Source organism: Zingiber officinale, chromosome 3B, assembly GCF_018446385.1.
Source record: "Zingiber officinale cultivar Zhangliang chromosome 3B, Zo_v1.1, whole genome shotgun sequence".
NCBI classification, from domain to species: Eukaryota; Viridiplantae; Streptophyta; class Magnoliopsida; order Zingiberales; family Zingiberaceae; genus Zingiber; species Zingiber officinale.
The window spans coordinates 42,987,417-43,003,589 of record NC_055991.1 but is presented as its reverse complement, the minus strand read 5'-3'; the positions used below and the strand labels follow the sequence as shown (position 1 = coordinate 43,003,589).

Genomic DNA, 16,173 nt, shown 5'->3' with positions numbered 1-16,173 from the left:
ACTCTCGGGTTTATAGTCGTCATTCGAATGTTGATTCGTCGACTTTCAAGTTTATAGTCGTTGCTCGACTGTTGATTCGTCGACTTTTGGATTTATAGTCACCGCTTGACTTTAGTTTTTCGTAGACTCTCAGGTTTATAGCCGTCACTCGACTGTTGATTCGTCGACTCTTGGATTTATAGTTGTCACTCGACTGCTGATATCCATTGCTCAAGGGTTTATAATTGTTGTTCGACTGTTGACTTCGTCGACTCTTGGGTTTATAGTTGTTGCTCAACTTTTGATTCATCGACTCTCGGGTTTATAGTCGTCACTCGACTGTTGATTCATCGACTTTCGAGTTTATAGTCGCCGCTCGATTTTAGTTGGTGTAGACTCTCGGTTTTATAGCCGTCGTTCGATTGTTGATTCGTCGACTCTCGGATTTATAGTCGCTGCTCGATTGTTGATTCGTCGACTTTCGAGTTTATAGTCGTCGTTCGACTTTAATTGGCGTAAACTCTCGGATTTATAGCCACCGCTCGACTGTTGATTCGTCAACTCTCGAATTTATAGTCGTTCCTTGATTGTTGATTTTCTCAGGAGTTTATAATCGTCGCTCGACTATTAACTTCGTCGACTCTTAGGTTTATAGTCGTCGCTCGACTTTAGTTGGCGTAGACTCTCGGATTTATAGTCGCTGCTCGACTGTTGATTCGTCTACTCTCAGGTTTATAGTCGCCGCTCGAATTTATAGTCGCCTCTCGGATACTTAGGATTTTTATTTATCGTTCCCTAGAATATACGCTTATACAAGTGTATCTGAATTTAACCATGCACCTCTCACCCAGCCTTATAGGGCTGGAGATGGTTTGTGCTCCAAGGTCGCTCAAGATCTCTCTCATTCTCATCTTATAAATAGTAATCTCCCGAGCGAAGCTTCTGAGTGACCTTATACGGTTCTTCCCATGGGGCTTCTAACTTGGTGACGTCGCCGACCGACTTCACTCTCTTCCATATAAAATCGCTGACCTGGAATGACCTCGGGATCACTCTCCGATTGTAGTTTTGCTTCATGCGCTGCCGATAAGCCATTAGTCAGACGACGACCTTATCTCATATTTCGTCCACCAAGTTGAGCTCCATGAGCCTCCGATCGGCGTCCCCATCGTCGTAGAACTGCACCCGGTAGGACTCTAGTCCAACTTCTACTGGAACCATGGTTTCACCCCCTAGACCAGATGGATCTGGGTTATACCGGTCGCCTCTCTTGGTGTGGTGCGATAAGCTCACAATACGCTCAGATCTCATCGACCCAGTTGCCCCTGGCATGGTTAAGCCGAGCCTGCAACCCTCTAAGGATCTCTCTGTTGATGACTTCAGCATGACCGCTACTTTGGGGGTAGGCCACCGACGTGAAGACTTGTAAGATGCCATAACCCATGCACCATTCCCTGAGCCTCTGCCCTGTGAATTGTCTTTTATTGTCTGAACAAGCTTGCGAGGGATGCCAAACCGACACAAGATATTTTGCCATATAAACTTGATAACCATATACTCGGTTATCTTAGCGAGCGGCTCGGCCTCCACCCATTTAGAGAAATAATCGACCGCAACAAGTAGAAATCATTGTTGCCCGGTTGCCATAGGAAATAGTCCAACAATGTCCATGCCTATTGATCGAACGGAGAAGACAGGACGGATGTTTTCAACTCTTCAGTAGGTCGGTGTGGGATGTTCTGGTACTTTTGGCAGGACAGGCAAGTGGCCACCGTCCGAGCGGCGTTATCTTGCAGTGTGAGCCAGAAGAACTAAGCCAGCAGGATCTTGCGGGCCAGTATCTACCGCCCCGAATGACTGCCACATGAGCTTTGATAAACCTCTTACAAGATGTACTCCACGTCATCTGATCCGATGCACTTGAGTAGCAGCCTCGAGAAAGCTCTTAATTGATCTCTAATTAGGGTGAACCGCCCAACACTCTTTTTTAACAAACGAGCTTCCTCTTAGTCGGCCAGTGTGGCGCCCGATCGGAGGAACTTTATCAACGACGCCTTCCAATCACTCCGGAAGGTCATTCCAGCCGTCCGATCGATATATGCCACCAGCAAGACCTGTTTGACCGACTTATCTATTATGATCGGCGATAAAGAACTTACTTAGCAACTCGTCTGCATATTAGTTGTTCGACCAGGGGATCTTTTGTATAATCACTTCTTATAAACTTATCTTCAACTTCACGAAAGCTTCGGCATACAACTTGAGCCAAGCGCTATTCACTTAGAACGTTCCAATAGCTGCAAAATTGCTAATTGAGAATCCGAATGAATGAACTCTTGTGGCTCCCACATACCGAGCTGCCTGCAGACCAGCTATCACGACCTCATATTCTGCCTTGTTATTTGTTGCCTGATAATCAAGTCGTATAGATTAGTGCATCTGATCCTCTCGCAACGATATTAAAAGGATGTCGATTCCACTACCTTGATGATTGGATGAACCGTCCACATATATCTTCCAAATCGCGTCCGGCTCGGTGTTCTGGACCTCAGTGACAAAATCAGCTAAGGCTTGGGCCTTAATCGCTGTCCGCAGCTACTACTATATGTCAAACCCACTCAGCTCGGTAGTCCATTTGATCAGCCGTCCGAATACTTCTAGGTTAAGGAGGACTCTCTCCAGTGCACTGTTAGTTATCACCACGATGGGATGTAAGAGAAAATACGGGCGAAACCTCCGAGCGACAAGTACTAGTGCATACGCTAATTTTTCAAAACTGGTGTATCGGGATTCTGCATCTTTCAATATATGGCTAAGAAAGTACACTGACTGCTGTTTAGAGTCGTTCTGCTGCACTAACGCTGAGCCAATCGCATGCTCTGTGGATGACAAATAAATCTAGAGCGGCTCACCGACATTGGACTTTGTACTGTAAAGAGGTAAGGTATTTCTTAAGTTCCTCCAGTGCCTTGTCACATTCCGCGTCCCACTAGAATTTCGTCACGCGATGTAGTATCTTGAAGAACAGGTGACACCGGTTAGAGGATTTGGAGATGAATTTTGATAATGCGGTGATCCGTCCGGTCAACCGTTGGACCTCCTTCAAGTTGTGGGGCGGGGGCATGTCCTGCAACACCTTCACTTTACTCGGATTTACCTCGATTCCTCGTTCAGTGACGATATAACTAAGGAAGCGACCACTTTTTGCTCCGAATAGGCACTTGTTCAGGTTCAGCTTAATTCCGTACGTCCTCAGGGTTTGACAAGTTTTTTCGACGTCTATACAAAGGTAAGTGGCTCGGAGAGATTTTATTAAGATATCATCGACATATACCTCCATGTTACGGTCGATCTACCATCAGAACATCTTGTTCATCAGTTTTTGATAAGTGGCACCGACGTTCTTTAATCCGAACAACATTACGTTATAGCAGTAGGTCCCGTCGGCCGTAATGAAGTTGACCTTCTCTTGATCTTCCTTGGCGAGCGGCACCTGATGGTATCATTGATACGCATCGAGCATGCAGATTAGCTCGTAGCCCGCTATAAAGTCCACCATTTAATCTATCCAACGCAAGAGATAAAAGTGTTTTGGGCAAGCTTTGTTTAAATTGCGGAAGTCAATGCAAGCTCGTCACTTGTTGCGCGGCTTAGAGACCAGCACGACGTTGGCCAGCCAACTCAGAAATTGTACTTCACGGATGTGATCGGTTTCCGTCTTTCCAACAATTTTTCTATCTCCGCTCGGATGATTTGATTCTTCTTCAAGCTGAAGTCCCTCTTCCTTTATTTCACAGGCCGAGCGTCTGATCGGACGTGGAGCTCGTGCTGAGCCACGCTTGGCGAGATACTCGGGAGTTCATGAGTTGACAAGGCGAACACGTCGTGGTTTCGCCTAAGGCGGGCCACCAACTTTGCCTTTTCTCGTCTGTCAAGTCGGCGACGACAAATGTCGTGGCTTCCGACCGACTAGGATGGATTTGAACTTCATCCTTCTCATCATAGACCAGAGCAGGCGATTCTTCCATGATGGTGTTCACCTCCAAACGCTGGATCTTCCGCGCGGCCCTCGCCTCTAATTTAACCATCTCGATGTAGAAGCACCATAGAGTGGCCAATTTATCGCCTTTGACTTCGCCTACCTCATTGTCCACCGGGAACTTTATCTTCTGGTAGAAAGCGGACACTACGACTCAAAACTCATTTATGATCGGTCGGCCCAATATTACATTGTAGGCGGATGACGCATCCATCACAATGACATTTGTGGTTCTGGTCCTCTTGAGAGGCTCCTCTCCGAGCGATATGTCCAACCGAGCCTAGCCAATCGCCAATACCTTATTGCCTATGAACCCATGCAATAGGGTTGTCATGGGCTGCAATTCACTTCATCGATTTATAGCTGATAGAATGCTTTCTTGAAGATGATATTCACCAAACTGTCTATATCTACAAAAGTTTGGTGAATAGTGTAATTAGCTATTACCGCTCGGATAATTAAGGCGTTGTCGTGAGAGATTTCTACTCCCTTTTGGTCTCGAGAGTCAAAGCTGATCTTTGATCCCTCGACTTTCTCCTTGCTGCATCCCACAACATGTATCTCCAGTCACCGAGCGTGCGAAATCCTGACTCTGTTGGAATCACCGTCAATTGGTCCTCCAGCGACCATTCCAATTTCGCCCCGGGCGGCATTACTTCGATTTTCTTCCTCCCGAGCCGAGGGTATAGTCCGCTTAGCCGAAGGTCGGGCGGAACTTACATTTTCCCTTCGCTAAGGCTGGCGATGGCGCTACTCGGCCACCGATCTCTCTTCTTCTCTTTGCCCGTCTGACCGGCGTTGATGACGTCGATCAGGAGTTGGTGAGCGATGACAGTATCCTGGAGGAATCGGTCGGCCTGAGACTATTCTTAAGTCATAGCAGTCTCGTGTGTTATGCGTCGTCGATTGATGGAAAGAGCAAAACAACGGTGTCCATGGCCTGCCTATCGCAACTTTCGGTCGGTCTGCTGCTACATGCTGCACGACATGGGTTCGGAGCTCCTAGTGCGACTATGCTGCTCCCGATTGGGGGCCCTTTGGTGGCTGACTATTATTGGCTAACTGTCATTCAAGAGGAGCAGTCTGCTCAGCGGGCACTTCTTGCCGCTTGGGCCTCCTCTACGTTTATGTACTCAGTGGCGCGCCTGAGCAGGTTATCGAAATCCTTTGTCGGGCTCTAAATAAGTGAGTGAAAGGATTCCCCTTCGATAAGCCCCTACGAAAAGGCATTCACTATTACCTCCAGGGTGACCAATGGGATATCTATGACCACCTGGTTGAACCGCTTGATGTAGGCTCTTAATGCCTCCTTGGGCCCTTGCCTCACCACGAACAAATTAACACTCATCTTCTGGTGGCAGCGACTACTGGAAAAATGAAGCAGAAACACCGCTCGGAAATCCTTGAAGCTATGAATTGATCGATCGGCAGTGGTTTGAACCACTATTACGCTGATCCCGAGAGATGGTGAGGAAAACCCGACACTTCACTCCATCGGTGTACTAATGGAGTGTGACCGTATTATCAAACCAGATCAAATGGCCCTCTGAATTGGTTGTCCCATTGTATTGCCCGATCGTCAATGGAGTAAAATGTAGAGGTAGTGGGTCGTCAAGGATCATGAGAGAACTGCCGGTTGATCCGTTCGAGAGAATCATCAGTCCTTGGCGCTTTCCAATTCCGCCCATCTCGAAAAAGCGTGGCGTTCGAGGAGGATCCTTACTCCCTATCCGCTCAGCCTTGTTCCTCTTAAAGAGTATGGAACAATACCCGATGAAAGGGATCGACGCATTCGGCACATCCCCGTATGTGCCTGTCGACTTCTTGTTTTTCCCTCGAACGGATATGTTTTTCGCTCGGTCTCTATAGCCGGCTTGCGGTTCTACTGTTGAAGCCACGGGTTCATTTACTTGGTGCTCGGTCATCGCCTGTTGTTGCTGCTCCACCATTTTGGCAGCTCAAGCTTGTATCAACATGTCCAGCTCCTCCTTTGTCAGGGTTATCGTCGTGAGTCGTCCAATGTCCTTCGTCTCCACGTCTTGGATACAAGCTACGTTCCCAGGCTAGCTGGGGATGTGGCTCCTCGATTGACTACGCGAAGACTCCACTCCGATCTACAACACAAGAAATGTCAGTGCCGGGCTAGGGAAGGGGTCCCGGCATTGGTCCTCCGACGCTCAAGTCAATCACCGGAGCAGTAGAAAGAAGGCGAAGTAATCTAGTAGCAACGAGAGCACAAGCACAAATAACAGAAATCACATACCTCCGCCAGTGCATGGACCTCCCTTTATATAGTGTTACAGTAGGCGATTTGCACGCTCCTCAAGGTGCGGGCACATTTTCCCAACCATCCTATGAAAGACATGTTAGAAAAGAGGGCATGCAAATCCTTGACATGACAGTAAAAACTTCCATCATACAACTTACTTTGACCATGCCCTGTTGTTAACCGCATTATCTCCCAGAAGGATATTACAAGATATGGAAGGGGTCCCACTATTTTGGCCGAGCAAGATAGTCGCTCGACCGGGACTCCCGGTCGATCCCAACAGTTGCTCTCCTCCATGGTACCGTTTCAATAGGTTGTGTCTTGCCCAACCGACTGAGCGATCTACTTGGATGAGCTTCTTGGTCGATCAGACCCTTCAGGCCTGATCGACAATTGAAATCGACCTCCGCTTGACCTACTTTTAGTGATCCCATTGGTTCCCTAGCGTTGACCGCCTTGACTTTAACATCCACGTCGACTGCTGGTCCCGCCTTTGACTTTTACTTGATAGACATCTTTTACCACCGCATCAAAATATATATATACACACCCACACATAGTATTTCTCCGCCATTTTTTTTTCTTAAAAATAATTTAAATAAAGTGGAAGTTAGAGCAGTTTCATGATGACAAAAGGCGAATACGCTCGCCCGAGTGCCCCTTCCAACCCATCCCAGGGCCAACACGGAAGAGGTAAATTACAGACGGCTACTAGCCTTGGAATAGTGACTAGCACATAAGGGAGGCATTTACCTCGATTTTGACGAGATTCGAACCCTAGACCTCATGGTGGCAACATCTCATGCACTAGTCACTAGACCATCCCGAGGGGACAAGTTAGGGCAGTTTCATGAGTCATATAAGAATACGATGCAAAACAGAAGTGCATCAAATGTCATATCAATTTCTTATAACACTTGAGGCATCACACAAGGTAAATAATCACAAAAAGGAAGAGACTAACTTACACAGATAATAAAAACCAATGAAAAAGAATTTTATTATGCAAAAGATGATTAACATACCGGAATTAAGGTCCTTCTTAAAAAGAATTCAACCCGAATAAAACGAAAAACAAAATTAAAAATACTCGAGGAGAAAAAAAACAATTGTATACCTAAATGGACTCAATAAACTGGGAAACAATCCAAATTACATAATTAGCATTCTACCAACACTTACCTATAATTCAAAATAAAACAATTATCAATTTGGAGACTTACTTTCCTAAAGAGGGGAACCTACCAAAATGAATTCTTACAAACCTACAAACTATTCCAAAAATCCAATTCCTAATTTGCATTAGAATGATAAAAGATTCACTATTAGTTTTACACCATAATTAAAATTTTTTAACTAAAATAGGTTAAGAAAAAACAAGTGCACTAGACATTACCAGACTTCCTATCAACATTAGTAGTGGCAGGGGCCAAACCAGAGCTAGGTCCATCTGCAAGAGCCTAAAACAGAGAGACATCTTCTTAACTAACCAATCAAACAACAAAGACAAAGGATAGGAGCAATCATAATTTTACAACATACCACAGCTCGTGGCGGAACACCTGCAATTTGTGCCTGCTGGTATTTCAAAATGGTCCAATCAAACACATAGTCAAATTGAAAACCTGTAAGGAAGAAAGGCATAAAGAATCTGCTCTGATACCCATTGGTTTACGTAGATGAGAGAGCGCACCTTCACGGATAAAGAGTTCACGAAGTATTCTCTTAAGATATGCATAATCAGGTTTATCATCAAAACGTAGTGACCGACAATAGTGGAAATATGATGCAAATTCTGATGGATAACCACGACATAAGGCCTGTAAATGCAATCTTTTAGCAATTCAGTTTTGAGGAAATGCAGAAAATTTGGAAATTTGATATTCCTATCTGTTATATGCAGTATACTTCAATAAATAGTGGACGTATGATGCAAACTCTGATGGATAACCATGACATAAGTCCTGTCAATGTGATCTTTAGCAGTTGTCTTGAAGAAATGCCGATATTTTGGAATTTGATATTCCTATCTGTTATATGAGTTTACTTCAATAAATGTGCAATGTGTTGCTGAAAAGATAAAATGCTGCTGTTGTCGTCAATAGACAACTATTACACAATTTTTGTATAAGGACTCAAAAGTAATAACCTATAACTAGAATATCCTATGTCACTACACTCACAACACATAAACTCTATGCCCATTAACTCTAACAATCCTCTCAGGCTAGAGTATATATCTATATATATCAATACACACACTAGACGATGCTTCGTGTGTGACTGTGAGTGATGCGCAGACGTGGTGTTGTCAGCTCGATTTCTTTGAAAAAAAATATTCCTTCCCCTTCCGCCTTCTATTCAAATCGAGGGCAAGAGAAATTTCCCAAATTCTAAATTTCCCTCGCCGCTCTCTCGCTCTCGCCTCTTCCTTCGCAGCGGGCTCCTGCCGGACAAGCAAAAGCAAAGACACTGCAAGCTACTTGGACAACTTACAGTCACATGCTTGTTCTCGAGCTAGCTGGAAGCTCGAGAAACTGTCACCGAACACATATCCTACACTGGTTTGCTTACCACCCCTCTTCATTCTCTATCGTAAGTTTTTTTCCACTCCACTGTCTAATTTTCAGCTTGTACAATGATATATCCTATAATGTACAAGTCCTAGCTGCTTTCTTACCAACTTTTGCTATATGATTTGCAGGAACTACCCAATCATCAATTCCCATATTTCAAAACCAATGGTAATTCGTTTTATTTTAATTTGTAATTCCCGACCGTGATCCTAATGTATATTAGAAGGATTTATGCTACAACGTACAAGGTCGACGCCTGCTACAACGTTTGCAGCCACTTTCCACATATGTTCTCTTTATTGGAGGTATTGCTGCTACAACGTTGTAGCAGCTACTTGAAATGTTAGTTGCTACAGAGTTGTAGCAGCTACTTGGAATGTTAACTGCTACAACGGTGTAGCAGCTACTTCTACGGCTAGATGCTACAATGTTGTAGCAGAATGCTAACTGTTGCAACAGTGTAGCAGCTACTTCGATAGCTAACTGCTACAACGTTGTAGCAACTACTTCAACAGGTAACTGCAAGTAGCTACTTCGACAGCTAGCTGCTACAACGTTATAGCAGTTACTTGGAATGTTAACTGCTACAACGATGTAGCAGTTACTTCGACGGCTAACTGCTACAATGTTGTTGTAGCTACTACTTCGACATGTAACTACTACAATGGTGTAGCAACTACTTCGACGGCTAACTGCTACATAGGTCAGTTTGTCTTAATCTTGTGATGCTCAATCATTTCAATATGGTTGATAAGTAACTCATTATGTTTTAAGTGTCGCAATGCCCTATTGAAATCGTGATAAAATCCATCAATGAGTTCTTATTTGAGACATACTCCTTAAAAAATGAATGTAAGCTTTTAGATCGCTGACTACTTGACATTTCAGCAGAACAGACATGGCTGAAATATAATGGAACCCACCTTTGTTGTAATTCATACATCAATGACAACCAATCATTTTTCTCCAAGCTAGAACACTTGATAACTTCTTCCCATGACTTCTCAAATTCATCGGGTGTTGAGGAGTTCACAATGATATCCTTTATGGTTTGATAATAGTTGCGAAAGTCAAAGGGGTAATTTATCTGGAAATTCATTGAGTATGTGCCACAAATAATATCGATGCACTGTTTGAGGGAAAACTTGGGCAATGACCTTCGTCAACACGGGATCCTGATCAGTGATGATCACAATTGGTGGACCTTTAGGCATCGCTTCTATGAAATTCTTAAGCAACCAAACAAAAGACTCAATTCTCTCATCACAAGCCACAACCAAACACAATGCTCTAATGATAATGATTAATTCCTACAAAGGGTGCAAAAATCAACCCATATTTGTTGGTGTTATATATCGTATCAAATACAACTACATCACTAAAAACGTTGTACGCCGTCCTTGATATATGATCCGCCCCAAAACACCTAGTGAATTTTTCAGTTGAATCAGTTTCATAATCAAGGAAAAAGGATGAATTCTTCTCTTTCTCAACTGCAAATAACTCAATCAGTATTTCGACATCAATACCCTTTTGTTCATCTCTTAGCTCTTTCTCAAAATTTTTAATATCTCTTTCTGTGCAACCTAGATGCTCAGGCCCTCCATAATCTATCTCCAATATTCGAATTTGTTGACAAGTTGACACATTAGCATCCGAAAACTGTTGAATTAATACTTTATTGGCTTTAGAAACATGACGATGTGAGCGTAGCAAATGCACCTTTAAAAGAGTGGATGATTACGACTTTCCATTAAGTTTGTGACAATCCAATTTGGCCAGGTCTATTCTTTTACAAGTGAAATTTTTTACTTACATCCAGTCTTTACTTCGCCACGTGCTCTTTCCATTTACTGTCTTCTTTTTTCTATTTATCATTTTTATGACCTTCTTTAAAACATGCAAATTGTTTCCATCCAACTTCATTTGTCCTCTTATTTTTCTTACTGTTGCCTAATCTAGCAGTAAATCTGGCTCCTCGTGAATATTTGTTATAGAACGAAAATATCTCCTCCATTGATGCAAATTCCATCCTAATTCATGGTTTTTGATCTTCAGCAACTTGGGGAATGTATAGCTGATTAGTAAAACAGGTTTCTTCCATTGCTAGAGAATAACATATTTAGCTCAAAATAAATTTAAAAATTTCAATGATACATGAAGAATAATTAGAAGAAAATATTTAAATGCTCGTAGAGGTAACTACGCTATTCTAGAAGGCGATTCAAAAACCATATAAAGCCTAAAAGTCTAAACCCTAATCGCTAGGTGAAGAGTCAAATTAAAATAACTTACGACAAGGACAAAGATTCGAAGGCAAAAACCAGGCGTCACGGTGAGGTTGATAGATGAAGCAACAATGGCTACTCACGAACTTAGTATGGGTTAGTAGTGGTCGTGGAAGCGTCGACAAAAGGGTAATTAGTCTCTCGCTTTCACGTTTTAGCAAATTACATGGGAGTAGCAGCAACTGCTAACTAGCTGCTACAACGTGCAGCAGTAGCTGCTACAACGTGCAGCAACAACTGCTACATATTGTAGCAATAACAACCGACTAGCTACTACAACGTGCACTAGACAACTTAACAATACATTTGCAGGTGATTTACAATTGATTAATCCAGTTTTTATTTGTCCCTTATAGCAGCTACTGCCGATAAGCTGTTGCACGTTGTAACAGCTACTGATTAGCTGCTATAATGTGTAACAACTACTCGATATTAGTTGCTACACCGTGTAGCAACTACTCGAGAGTAACTGCTACACCATGTAGTAGGATCTATCAAGGCTAAAATTGTACAAAGCTGACAGACAGTGGAGTGGAAAGACTTACGATTGAGAATGGAGAGGGGTACTAAGCAAACCGACGTCGGCTATGTGTTCGGTGGCAGTTTGGGGAGCTACCAGCCAGCTAGTGAACAAGCAAGCGACTGTAACGTGGGTTTAGCTTGCTTTGCTTTCCCGGCAGGAACACGAGGTCCGACGAACGACGATGAAGAAGGAAGGAGCGAGAGCGCGAGAGGGAGAGAAAGAGAGAGCAAGGGAGGTGCTTTACTTTCCCGGCAGGAGCGCAAGGTCCGACGGACGACGGCGAAGGAGCGAGAGAGAGAGAGAGAGAGAGAGAGACAAAGAGCGAGAGAAATTTAGATTTGGCCAAATTCCTTCGCCGTTTTGAATAGAAGGCGGAAGGGGTGAGAGAACAAAAGGAATATTTTTTTGCAATGAAATCGAGCTAGCAACGTCACGTATGTGCATCGCTCACGGTCACGCACAAAGCGTCGCCTAGCATATCATTTCTATATATACCCAACTTGTTATATAAGCAAGAATAAAAAACTAAATAAAAGAAAATAACTGACAAAAAACCTAACAATCATGGAGATGAAGATGTGATACTAGCACAGGGTTTGAAATTGTGACTATCTAGATTGATCTTCAAATAACTGACAGCTGGATTCAAGTTGATGGCATCTTTAATAGAAATATTCAAAAGACAAAGTCGATGGCCTTCATAGAACTCATAAAAGCTTACTGTAACTGCCCATCAAATTCAAACTGAAGATATTGCAGGTTTCTGAAGTTTGTGAGAATGAAATGATAATTTGTCATTGCAAAGTAAAATAGATAGACAAAGGTTCTAATATCTACTTTGGAGATGAGAAGTTAATATTAGTAGAGGAACTGGATAAAAGCTAATATTACTCTGAGAAACGAGTCTGAAAGAAGATTGTATAATATTTGACATCTAATTGGGAAAAGAGGAAACTAGAAGAGAGAGAGACAAATCTATCATTTCAAAGTTGCAGGTGAAGGACATAGAGCTGTTGCTTGCAAACAGAAATGGTCTTTGGGCTCCAATCATCTACTTTGAAAGGTGAGAAATGCTGGTAGGAGAAAACTCAGTTGTGATCATTTTACTCTGAGAGGAATAAGGAAATTAGCGATGAAGAGATACTGAAAATGACCACAATAACAAAGCTCATCTTAAATCATACGTACAAAACAGATGAAAAATGATGAAACATAAACTAGCGTTACATCAAGACATAAAGAAGAAAAAAGAATTGTGAAAAATAGATGTATTACTTTTTTGTTTCTCTTAACTTTGTTAAAACTCATGTTAATTCCCTTTTTGCAATTATATTTCTTTTTAAAGCCTAACTCCCGGGAGTAGATCCTCTAGTCCACAAAAAAGTGGACCAAGGGATGACCCACTTGTAATTGTGGCCGGATCGTGTCCGCGATTCGCTGCAATTGGTTGTCATCCCTCCCTGGGTTTACCGTCCCCTCCAGGTTATAATTTGGGTGAAGGTGGGTGGCCGGAGGCTGCCGACAGTGGACAAGTGGCTAGGTAGGCGCCGAGCGGGGGTGGCCTCCGGCCATTTGCCTGGATCCAAACTATAACCTGGAGGAGACGGTGAACCCATGGAGGGATTGCGACCAATTGCAACTAGATCGCAGCCATGATTCGGCCGCAATTGAAAATGATCCATCCCCTGGTCCACAAAAATGTGGACTAGGAGATCTAGGCTCCTAACTCCCACCCTTTTATCCTCTTTAGCACTACCCATTTTATTAGTTTCCGTCATTTCCTCAATCAGCTCTTTTGCAGCCTCTCTTTACACACCCCCTCCCTTTTTTTGAGTGGACCCTCCTCTCTCATCTTGGACCAAGACTCATTAGTTTTGTTTGGGTATGTGTCACCCTTATCTATTGTGTATAACCTCACCTATGCCTCTGAGATCAAGATACAATGAGGATTGCAAAAGAAATTGTGGATTAAAAAGGATATAGCGAAAGGATTGGCTGCCACTATTGAGTGAGATAAACTGTGCCCTTCTATTGTGATGGGAGACCAAGGGAAGCTTGTAGATCTTCAGTCACCCTACTAGAAGCTGCTTCAACCGTAAGTTGAATATGCAAAATGATATCCTGTCACTAAGTTCTGTGGAAGAGATCCACCCACTAGATTTTCACCTGGTCTTGTGGAAGAGATCAGTTGTTGGTTTTGTGTAAGGAGAACAAAGCCATTCTAGAATCAGGGAACAAATCTTGAGGTTGTTGATGGAGGCAAGTGAAATCGAACTAGAAAGAATGTGGGCAAAGGCACCAATAGTGAGGACGAAGGAGGACTATGCAAATTCGTCAAACAAGCTTAGAAATTATTTGATCAGTTAGCAACTATTGTCTGCCTCTTAGGAGGAAGAGGTTGTTAGGTCTTATGCCAGCAGGGAAACAAAGAGGCAAAACATTGGTAAGGTGGGGTCAAGAACAACTTCACCAAATGGGGGGTGTAACCAAAGGATGCTGGGCTTCTGGACTGGCCACCACGTGCACTTCCCGATTTACCCTGATGGCCGGTGGGAAACTTCTATAGAAACTTCCGTGGGGCCGGACCGGTCACTCCAGGAATAGTTAATAAGGCTAACTGGGATTATCATTTTCTTTTTTTTTTCAAGGAGCTGATAGGAGGGGTTAATCAGTAGAAACCTCAGTGTTGGCTGGGTTACATTGCTACCTTGTGTAAGCTCGCCCTCCCACCCTCTAACCACTTGGCGGTCGGGTATAAGTTGATCTCGTGATTTATTTCCCTTCATATAACCTAAGGACGGGCTGTGAGGGGGCGCTTGGGATGTGCTTAATCACCTTTTGCTACAACTAATGGTCTAGCTACTAAAGCCCCCATGATTTACCTGCCTATATCTAACGGGGGGCGACGATATTGACCGCCTAGGGTTAGCATTATCACCTTTTGCTGCAGACTGATGGTTTAGCCAGAAACCACAACAATAATATAAGTTTTGGAGATACAGGGAGGTACAGATTTATGGCAACAATAAATGAGGGAGAATTAAGATTTTATGATGATGGAATGAGGGAATGTTGCACCATTAAATTAAATTGTGGCTTCCTCCTAGAGGTATTAAATAAGTAAAATAAACTGTCTGGTAAAGTCTACTCTAGTACCAAACTGATAGGGATGAAATATTGCATTGTTGTTGTTAGAAGATAACTATTACAAGATATATATAGACTCTAAATAACTAATAACTAAAATATCCAACATACGACTAAACTCAGAACGCATAACAGTTCAAGCAACCTAATAACTCTAATATATTTAAGTGAGATTCACAAAATTTGGAAATTTCATGTTTATATCTCTTATATGCAATTTACCTCAATAGATGTGGAAACTTTTCTTTCACTAATTCTTTCATACTTCTGCTTCTTATTTCCAGCCTTTAAACCCTGCCATGGGAGGCTACCAATGGAACAAGTACAATCAGTAATAGAAAGAACATGCAACAGAGTGCATTCATATTAGAATTAATGTCAAAGAGAACTAACCTTCCTCTCAAGAAATACATGAAAACATATCCAAGAGACTCCAAATCATCCCTCCTGCTTTGCTCTAATAGCCACAAAAGTAAAGCAGTCAGAACTCAGAAGGGAAATGGAATAAGGCAGGTCGTTAATAGTGAATTAAAATGAAGTGCAAAAATAATGTCAGCATAATGCATATACCAACTCCAAGGTGAGTGTTTATGCTAGCATATCTTGCTGTTCCAGTCAAATTCTTGTTCTCCCTGTAGTATGGGCAAAAGTACGAGGATAATAAAGGTATTTTTACAATTGTGTCCCGAATATGCTTAATTGACATAAATCAAGTACTATCAGGTACAGGAGTACAAAAAGAAAAAAGAAAAAAATGGCACTTTTGGTCTTATTCGAGTTGGATCCCAATGAACAAAAGGCACTTCTATGCTGCCAGTCTTAAAATCATGTCCAAAACATGGGTGGTAATGTAGAATCGAGTAGTGTCTGGTAGAAGATGGTTAACGAAAAAATGGCACTTTTGATCTTATTTGGTTGGGTTAAAATGAGCATTACATCTGTTAAAAGATAAGCACCCAATTAGTCTCTCTCTTTCCTTGCTTAATAATCCTTTTCTATAAATTATGCCACTGGTTTACATTCACTCACTTGCTAATTACTACTGCAGAAGTTCTTTGCTCATATTTACTCAGATTTGTACACTCTTCACTCACATGTATTATTTTCCTTTGATTAATCTTGATTAATTAAGACTCTGTACTTTTCTTCACCTCCAAGTTGTTCAATGATCTATTTAAAATTTTACTTTTGTACCCACCTCAGGTCATTCACATACAACTCCTGAATCTCCAAAGAGAAGGGTATTATCCTCATGGCTGCTTTACTTTCTGCCTTACTTCCACCTCCCTGGTCCACATTTGTTTACTTTCAATCTACCTAGTTCTGATCTTCGAAACACTCTTACTTCCTCC

At 42.5% G+C, this 16,173-nt stretch overlaps 1 protein-coding gene across 2 annotated transcripts in view; it reads right to left on the bottom strand.

Annotated features, from left to right (window-relative positions):
• The window catches only part of LOC122056439 (casein kinase 1-like protein 1), a 34,642-nt gene that overhangs the window by 13,624 nt on the left and 4,845 nt on the right, over positions 1 to 16,173 (bottom strand). For both annotated transcript variants that reach the window (XM_042618393.1, XM_042618392.1), the window contains exons 8-13: positions 15,392 to 15,453; positions 15,215 to 15,278; positions 15,044 to 15,128; positions 7,981 to 8,107; positions 7,830 to 7,912; positions 7,684 to 7,747 (exon numbers count right to left, since the gene is read on the bottom strand). In XM_042618393.1, the coding sequence (XP_042474327.1) occupies positions 7,684 to 7,747; positions 7,830 to 7,912; positions 7,981 to 8,107; positions 15,044 to 15,128; positions 15,215 to 15,278; positions 15,392 to 15,453 (485 nt within the window). The remainder of the gene's footprint in view (positions 1 to 7,683; positions 7,748 to 7,829; positions 7,913 to 7,980; positions 8,108 to 15,043; positions 15,129 to 15,214; positions 15,279 to 15,391; positions 15,454 to 16,173) is intronic.